Source organism: Raphanus sativus, chromosome 4, assembly GCF_000801105.2.
Source record: "Raphanus sativus cultivar WK10039 chromosome 4, ASM80110v3, whole genome shotgun sequence".
Taxonomy (NCBI): Eukaryota; Viridiplantae; Streptophyta; class Magnoliopsida; order Brassicales; family Brassicaceae; genus Raphanus; species Raphanus sativus.
Window position 1 is genome coordinate 49,609,188 of NC_079514.1, and position 9,411 is coordinate 49,618,598.

At 40.4% G+C, this 9,411-nt stretch overlaps 1 protein-coding gene across 1 annotated transcript; it reads left to right on the plus strand.

The window, feature by feature from the left end:
- The first annotated feature begins 399 nt into the window (after positions 1-399).
- On the plus strand, positions 400-4,011 carry LOC108833211 (1-acyl-sn-glycerol-3-phosphate acyltransferase 2-like). The gene is made up of 12 exons (XM_018606644.2): positions 400-699; positions 1,116-1,198; positions 1,462-1,584; positions 1,768-1,807; positions 1,906-1,979; positions 2,281-2,340; positions 2,513-2,590; positions 2,719-2,877; positions 2,956-3,081; positions 3,216-3,308; positions 3,415-3,501; positions 3,576-4,011. The coding sequence occupies exons 1-12, from the start codon at positions 441-443 to the stop codon at positions 3,801-3,803; spliced, it is 1,410 nt and encodes a 469-aa protein (XP_018462146.1). The 5' UTR covers positions 400-440; the 3' UTR covers positions 3,804-4,011.
- Positions 4,012-9,411: the final 5,400 nt, after the last annotated feature.

Genomic DNA, 9,411 nt, shown 5'->3' on the forward strand with positions numbered 1-9,411 from the left:
AACTATTACGTTAGGATACCTTATGTTATATAATTATATATAAATTAAATTTCTTTAGAATGTAAGAAAGAATTAAAGAAATGTTTTACATATATTTGTGGGTTAAGAACTAAATCATACAAATATGATTATAAAGAAACGGAAATACATACATATGCATATCATTACAAAGAAAACCGAATGTATACCGGATCAATTTTTTTAATTGTTATTATCTTATATATTAGATTTTAATTAAAATTTATATACAAAGAAAAACATAAATATGATAAAAAAACATAAACATTAAAATTAAATTAAAAATAAATAATTAAAACAAAAAAATATACCAGTCTCTGTTTCAGTTTTAGAAAGGTCCATCTGATTAATTAATTAACAATAAGAGATAGCGGAAGCTTCCAAAAAATATAAAACAAAAATTGAGGGGCTAGATTGAAATAATGAGAGTTGCCGCTTGGGATTCCTCAACAGGAAGAACAGGATTGGCGTGGATGATAAAGCATCCAGCTTCTAGCAACCAGGAATCAGGATCACAGACAATCGATAGCGTCTCTTCACCTCTAGTGGCAGAAGCACTAGCACTTCGCTTAGGGCTCCAGATCGCAACATCGAAAGGAATCTCAGAAATCTTCTTTCTTTCCGACTACTCAACGCTCATCAGAGCTATCTCAAGCAAATCCCAGATCAAAGAGATCTTTGGTATTCTCAAAAATATCGATCAAATCTCTTCTGCCTTTGCATGTTCTCGTTTTTCTCACATCTCTGGTTCTCAGAATAGAGACGTGGACTTCATCGCAAAACAGGCCTTTAGAGCTTTTTCCTTTTCTGCTTCTGTTTGTAACCCAGTGATGGGTTAGCCCGTTTAGGGTCCAGACTCCTTTGCTTTCTTATTAATCAAATCGTTGCACAAAAAAAGATTGAAATGAGAGTAACGCCCATTCCGTGTTGAGAAATTGTTGAAGTGTCATCGTGATCATCTCCTTATATAACTCAAATCAATAAATTTGCAAGCTGTCGGGTGTTTAAACTCGCCGTTTAGTTTTTACGTAAATCTCGGAACGAGTTTTGCAGTATTGGAACTTGCTCCGTCGCTGATTCCTTCCCTGTCATATTAGTTTACATGGCGATGGCTGCAGCTGTAATCGTGCCTTTAGGCCTTCTCTTCTTCGTCTCCGGTCTCCTTGTGAACCTCCTTCAGGTGTTAATTACTCCGCCTCGTGAACCTCTCTTCTTCTTTTTCTACCTTATCCGTATTGGATTCACTGCTTTTTAGGGTTTCGTACACTGAATAGTCTCTTCTCCATATTTAGGGTTTTAAGTATCAAATTCCTTGAGATTTATATTGATTCTCTAGAATAATGGAAAGTGTTGCTCCATCTCTATAAGTGTCGAAGAGCCTTGTCTCTGTACTTGGTTTACTTCAGTTTGATGTTTACAATTATTTTTATTTTTTTATTTCAGGCAATTTGTTATGTACTCATTAGACCTCTGTCTAAGAACACATACAGAAAAATCAACCGGGTGGTTGCAGAAACCTTGTGGCTTGAGCTTGTCTGGATCGTTGACTGGTGGGCAGGAGTAAAGGTATCCTCTTTTCCCTATTTAGTAATATGACTAGGAAGCAGACCCGTGTCTGCGCATTATCATTTTTACGGTAGCTTATGTAAGTCAAGGAACAGAGTGAGATTAGTGTACACATTACCTCATGTAGATTTTTTTCTTTAAGTTATATGACTTCCTCTGAGACTTTCTTTTTTTTTGCACTAGATCAAAGTGTTTACTGATAATGAGACATTTAATCGAATGGGTAAGTTTCTGCTTATCGGGAATCAAAAAATATTGAAATATCCTATATATGTATACAAACGTGTAACTTCAGTGACTGTTTCTATACTTTTGTTCCAGGCAAAGAACATGCTCTTGTCGTTTGTAATCACCGAAGTGATATTGATTGGCTTGTTGGATGGATTCTGGCTCAGGTACATGGTTTAATCTCAGGTTTTCTTGTGTCTTGCTCCAAGACAATCGTTTTTGCTTGAATGAATTAATGGGGCTCATGAACATAGACTTCTTCGTGAACTAGCTAGTATAGTATGTGCACTGGGATCAAGTGTTGCTTTCTAGTTTTATTGAATATAGATTCTCTTAGTAGAAGGTTACAGTCCCCAATAAATCAACTGACGAGATAGGAAAGAATATAGCATCATATCTGCTCTAAAAGAGTCCATGTATGCTGCTTACATCTTTTAATTTATTGTTTCGTATATCTTGTTCTTGCAGAGGTCAGGTTGCCTGGGAAGCGCATTAGCTGTAACCAAGAAGTCTTCCAAATTTCTTCCAGTATGTGAATTTATTAAGTTTACTGATCTGCTATTTAAAAAAAAAATAGTAATCTTGAATTGTATCTCTTATGATCTGCTTTAAGTTAAAAATTTAATAACACCTTTTCTCTTTCTTATTCTGTCACATACTTTAAAGTATTCATAAACATAGAATTGTCACACATATATAGGTCATAGGCTGGTCAATGTGGTTCTCGGAGTATTTATTTCTGGAAAGAAATTGGGCAAAGGATGAAAACACTATAAAGGTATGTGTCTATATTCTTCTTGTGCACCTCATTTCTCTGCAAAACGCCATGTTGTTATACCTCATAACCTTGAAGATGAAGAATGTTCATTTCCAGACTATGACTATGTGTGTTTATCTAAATTATAGTCAGGTCTTCGACGCTTGAGCGACTTCCCTCAACCTTTCTGGTTAGCTCTTTTTGTGGAGGGAACCCGCTTTACAGAGACAAAACTTAAAGCAGCACAAGAGTACGCAGCTTCGTCTGAGTTGCGTATCCCTCGTAATGTCTTGATTCCTCGTACCAAAGTAAGTTAGGAATTTTATATGTTTGAATCTTTTTATACTTATGTTTTCATCACATCGACTTGGTGGTCACTATTTCAGGGTTTTGTGTCGTCTGTTAGTAATATGCGTTCATTTGTCCCATCCATTTATGATATGACCGTGGCTATTCCTAAAACTTCTCCACCCCCAACAATGCTAAGACTATTCAAAGGACAACCTTCTGTGGTAAGCAAATAAAAATATGAAATAGATCTTCGTTAATTAACATTTATTAGTTACATCTTGCTCTCTTCTCACACCATATTTCATAGTATTCACTTCATTATCCATTCCCCCCAAACCATTGCTACTGGTTTCAGGTGCATGTTCACATAAAGTGTCACTCGATGAAAGACTTGCCTGAATCAGATGAGGCAATTGCACAGTGGTGCATAAATCAGTTTGTGGCTAAGGTAAATATTATATGTTTACTGAATTTTTACACTTCTTGGTTATTGGCAACATACTTGGTTAAGAATAGTTCATTTTGGACACACTCTCATCTCGGTTGTGGTATAGGATGCACTGTTAGATGAACACATAGCTGCAGACACTTTCCCGGGTCAGCAAGAACAGAACATTGGCCGTCCCATAAAGTCTCTTGCAGTGAGTCTCTCAAAACATTCTCTTGTATCCATCCATAAAAAAACTCAAAATAATATTTTCATCTTTTCTTTCAGGTGGTTCTATCATGGGCCTGCATACTAACTCTCGGAGCAATGAAATTCTTACACTGGGCAAATCTCTTTTCCTCATGGAAAGGCATGGCGTTGTCGGCGCTCGGTCTAGGTATCATCACTCTCTGTATGCAGATACTTATCCGTTCCTCTCAGTCAGAACGTTCGACCCCAGCCAAGCCAAATGACCATCATCACGCAGGATCACCATCCCGAATAGAAAAGAAGTAAAAAGATGGATCTAACAATAGTAACATATTTTACAACAAACACGACAAGAACCGTATCAGTTTTGTTCAGCTACTGCTACTGCAACTACTACTATTACTAATACGATTTACTCAGCCTATGTCTCTTAGTCGTTTGATGTAAAGTGTAATGTAGGCCTTGTGTAACTTTCTATTATTAGATTGGAATATGGGATTGATCTTAAGACTTTCCTTCTTGAAACTGTTTTTAGTTTTCTTTATTATTTCTTAAAATCATTCGACAGAAATTGTTGTTACAAAAGATTCTTGGACAAGACAAAAGATTCTTGGAAAAGATTCTAGCTTGTAGAAGTTGATATAATTGAAGGAGAATTGAAAGAGACAATGACGGTTATGTTTTTGAGGAAGTTGGAAGATGTACAGAGACTCGCATGAAAATGCACTGTAGAACCAGCTGCATAAAGGTTGAGAAAGACACGGATAATAATGATAGATGATTCTGTAAGTTGAAAGCAAAGTAAAGATGAGGATGATGACGGTGAGGGTATAGAGGCTGATGATCTTGATGAAGATGCACAGAAACGTAAGAAGCAAGCAACAGATGAGCAGGGCTATGAGGAAAGTTGTGACGATGAGAAGAACGAACCATCGTCACTAGTGGAGTAAATGACCATGAGATGGATGATGAGGATGAGAACACAGAAGGTTGGTTTACACACTTTCTTAAAGCTGTTGCCCTTATGACTGATCTGTGTGGTAAGCCCTAGCTCATTCTAAAGGTTGGTTTATGCATTTTCTTACACAGCGAAGAAGTTTGTAAATCCAAAATGCTGGAAAGATGTAACGGTGCACAGTGGCTTATTATGGTGATCGTCAAGTGATATGGGAAGAGTTGCACAGTCAACTTCTCCTTTCTGTAGAATGACATTTGAAGCAGCCACTAAGTTCATATTGTCCAACCAGCTAAGCTACTTATGGAGAAGTGGACATACTAAAAACCCCCTCGGCTAGAATATGTCTTGGTATGGAGCACTGAAGGACATACTAGAAATTCTAAAGGAGACTACTGCCCGATTTTTTTTTTTGTAAACTGGCTTTCATCATATTAAAAAAAAGAAATAAAACCCATACAAGCCCAAGGGCTTTAGTTTGTTATGGGAAGCCCAGTGTAAATATTACAGGAACACATATCAGTGGAACTCGAGCCCAATCAAATTGAAAGGCCCATTTAGAAAGATGAAGCGGTTGATGAAGACAGAGAGAAAGAGAAGCTTCGCGACTTAGTTTCCTCCGCAGAAGAACATGATCATCGAAACCACAGTTGCATCATTGCTGAGGAAGCCCTTGAGTTTGCATGCCGGAAGCTTTGTAGTCGATTGCGCACCTGCTTGTCGATAGAAGAGACAATTGATTGAGGCGGTTTGAAGGTCTGCCGGTGAAGTCTTGAGTTCCTTTCAGCCCAGATATGATAGATGGTGGCCTGAGTCGCAAGAAGTGAGAGGCGAAGCAAGTCCTTGTTGACACGGAGCGACTGGAGCTGAAGCATAGTATCTTCCCAAGAGACAGTAGATTGAAGATCACATCTGCTAGCAATCGGATTCCATATTGCAGCGCTGTAAGGACACTCAAAAAACAGGTGATTCCTACTCTCTGGTCCAGTATTGCAAACTAAGTAGTTAGCATCAACGCTAAGCCCCCATCTAATTAACCTGTCTCTTGTAGGAAATCTATCAAGCAAGACAAGCCAAGTTAGAAAACTATGGCGTGGGATGCCATAGGAAAACCAGACAATCCTAGCCCAAGGAACTAGCGGCCGATGGCCCTTCAAGTAAGTATAGATCTCTCCCGTATTGTACCTTTGTTTTACCTTCCCATCAATCACCCACTCATTCTAGTCCTCCTCTTCCGACAGTACCACCGTTGTTAAGTGCACCTGGAGAGCAAGTTGTTCATCAGTTCGCGCAGGAGGAAGTAGCCAACCAGCTTCACCACATAGAGAAGCCACCGATGCCGTGATTGGGATGCCAAGTCTCGAAGTTCTAGCGTTGAGAAGTGAATGAAGGTTCCCAAACGGAGTCCAGTTATCAAACCAAAATCTTGTCGCCTCACCGTTGCCTACCCGCCTTTTAAGTAACGGGTAAATGTGAACTCTCGCCTTTATCATCTTGTTTACTAGCCATGAGTTACTGCTCTTTGGATTAACGGTCCAGTAGTTAGAAATATCACCTTTTAAAATAACCTCTTTGAACCAGCAAACCCATACTGAGTTAGGACGGAAGAACAACAACCAAACAAGTTTGAGGATGCAAGCCAAGTTCCACGAGTGGAGATCTTTAACACCAAGACCACCTTGTTCCTTTGTAAGTGTAACAGTCTCCCAACTTACTTTTGCAGAATGATGACCCTCACCACTCCCTGTCCATAGAAACAATCCACATAGTGAGTTTATCCTATTGATACATGACTTTGGTAATATGAAGCTCGAGCACCAAAAAGTGGAAAGCCCCGCTATGACCGTCTTTATAAGCAACAGCCTCCCAGCAAATGACAAGGCTTTTGCAGACCAAGAAGAGAGTCTCTTCTTTATTTGCTGCAAGAGTGGCTCACAGTTTTGCAAGTTCAATTTCTTTGTGCAGAGAGGGACACCCAAGTAGCGCATAGGTAAGCTTCCACACGGCATACCAGTTGAAACCTGTATGGTAGGAATTTCTTGATCAGAAAGTCCGTTTCTCAAACTCATGTAATATTTGCAGGACTCTTTGCACCGATTCAAGAGATCCATCTATGAAGATTAGGAGGTCATCCGCAAATGATAGATGAGTCAGTTTCGTTTTCTGACAACGGTGATGGTAAGACAGATATCCTGACCTTGCTTCTTTATCCAACATTACCGACAAGTAGTTCATGGCAATGACAAAGAGGTAAGGAGATAGAGGATCTCCTTGCCTTAGCCCACGCCTTCCTTTAAAGTAGCCGCTCACTATCCCATTATAACCTACCATAAATGATGTTGTGCATATACAGGCCTTGATCAGTTTGACAAAAGGGGCAGGGAGTTGCATGCTTTCCAACGCTGAGAAAAGGAAGTCCCACGACAAGGTGTCGTAAGCCTTTGCAATGTCCACCTTAATGGTAATCTTCTTGGATCCTCTGTTCTTATGATACCCATTCACCAATTCACTTGCAAGCACTGTATTCTCCACTAGTAGTCTTCCTTCTACAAAAGCAGTCTGATTTGGCACAATTAAGTTTTGTAGAATAGGCTTTAGACGTCTCACCAGTAGCCTAGAAATCACCTTATAGATAGTATTCAAACATGAGATTGGCCGATACTCAGATATTTTAGACGCTCCCACAAACTTTGGCACCAGAGATAATATTGTTGAGTTTGTTGTTTTCGGCAGGAACCCGGTGTTGAAGAAGTCCTGAATCGAGTTTATACACTCCGGTCCAATGAGCGTCCATGTAGCCTTGAAGAAACCTGAGGTAAGACCATCCGGACCAGGCGCCTTATTTGGATTCAACGAGAACATTAGTTTTGTGATTTCTTCTCCTATAGGCATTAAGAGGATGGTGTTTTGTTGCTGCAGACTGCATCTGAAGGAAGACAGATCATAAAACCAATCTCTGGGAGTGTACCAGTAGTATGGCAAGAAGTCCGGGCCGAGAACTGATTTGAAGTGGGATATAGCATGGGCACTCATTTCCATAGGGTCAGTGATGATGACACCATTGAGGAGAAGGAATGATCGGATGGCGTTGTAGCTTGCTCTCGCTTGACAAACATGATGGAAGTAAGTTGTATTGAGATCACCTTCCCGCAACCAAGTGATCCTGGATTTCTGCTGAAAGAAACATTCCTCTATCTGTCTTAAAAAGTTTAGCGCATGTTCCTCAGCAAAAGTTTGGGTAGTTGGATCCGTGAGAGCTTGTACCTGCGCAAGTTGTAACAAACCGTAAGCCTCTTTTACTCTCTGTTGAATATTTGAGTAATTTTCTTTATTAAGATTTTTCAAACTCCTTTTGATGTTTTTCAGCTTCCAACACAAAGACGCCAAGTTATCGGACAAGCTTCCGGCGTGAAACCAAGCATCAGTAACAACCTCCAAGAAGCTCGGGTGTTTGGTTAGGTAATTGAAGAATCTAAAGGGCTGGGTACCGGCCTTGGGGAGTTGGAGGGCTAGGTCAGTGAGGCAAGGTGAGTGGTCTGAAAAAGCTGGAGGCAGGAAGGCCGAGGAAGCATTAGGAAAGGTGGTAAGTATCTCACTGTTTACTAAGCATCCGTCTAGCTTTTTGGCAACTGGAGTGATGTCTCTCTTATTTGTCCAGTTGTGGAGAGGACCATAAAACCGAAGATCGAAAACACCCAACTGGAGCAAGGTATCACGAAATTGGTAAATCGCAGAGGAATGAGTGCTGTGACAGAAGACTGAGTGTTCTTGGCCATGGAGAATTTGGTTGAAGTCACCTCCTATCATCCAGGGTTGCGAGTCTAGAGAGAGAGAGCAGAGTGTGTATTCAAGAGCTCCACCCAAAGGTCAGTCCTCTCCTCGCTTAGATTAGAAGCATAGATGGCTGAGTATATGAAAGCTGGGTAGTTAGGAAGCTTAACTTCACATGTAATCATCTGTCGCGATTGAGATATCATACGAACTACAGCAGGATCCCTCCAGATAATTACAATTCTTCCGTCTTCATCAGATAAATGGTTTGATAGGTAGTGCCAATCTCGACAGAGAGAGGTCATTAACCGGGCTAGAGAAAGTTCCTTGATATGTGTTTCCAAAAGAGCATCAAAAATAAGTCTGTGGCTATAGAGCCAATCCGATAAAGTCCGATGTTTGTCCGGTTCATTTAGACCACGAACATTCCAAAAAAAAGAGTTTTACACTCATTAGGAAGAAAAAGGGGGGGGTCCCCAGTAGACTGGAGAGAATCGACACTAAGCAAAGGTAAAAAAGGGTTATTTAGCGTGGGGCTTATGAAAGGGGAGTCAGATAGGTATTTTAGAGTACCAACCTCAGGGAAAAGAGAAACTTTGGAAGGTTTTGAGGATTGGTAAGAAATTTTAGGCTGAGAAGGGGGTGAAAAAGTGGGGGAAGAACGTCATCTCTTTAGGGAAGGCTTGTCAGAAGGACTTTCAGTGGCTGAGGGGGGATTTAAAAAAGTTAAGGAATTGATAGAAGAAGGCGGTTTAGGGGCTAGGGGCTGGAGGGGAGGGAAAGGGAGAGAGATGGGATTAGAGGTGGAACAGTAGGAGTAGTAGGAGTAGTAGGAGTAGCCTTAGGCATGGTTTTCTTTACTGCAACATACTGCATAGTCCCTACAGATTTTTTTGGAGTTTCTTTCTGACTTGCAGAAGCTGTTTTCTTTGAACTTGCAGAGGAGCAGAAGCAGCATTGGATTGAGGGGCATTGGATTGGGTAGATGGATTGTCTTTCGGTGGAACAAATGTCAGACAATTCCTTACCACATGTCCAAGCTCATGACAATGAGAGCAAGTAGGAGGAAGCCACGGGTAGTCAACATGCACCTCCACTACCTCACCACTTTGCCTTACAAATTCAACAACTTTCGGAAGAGGCTTGGTGAGATCGACTTCAACCTTTACATGTGACAAGGTAAGACTC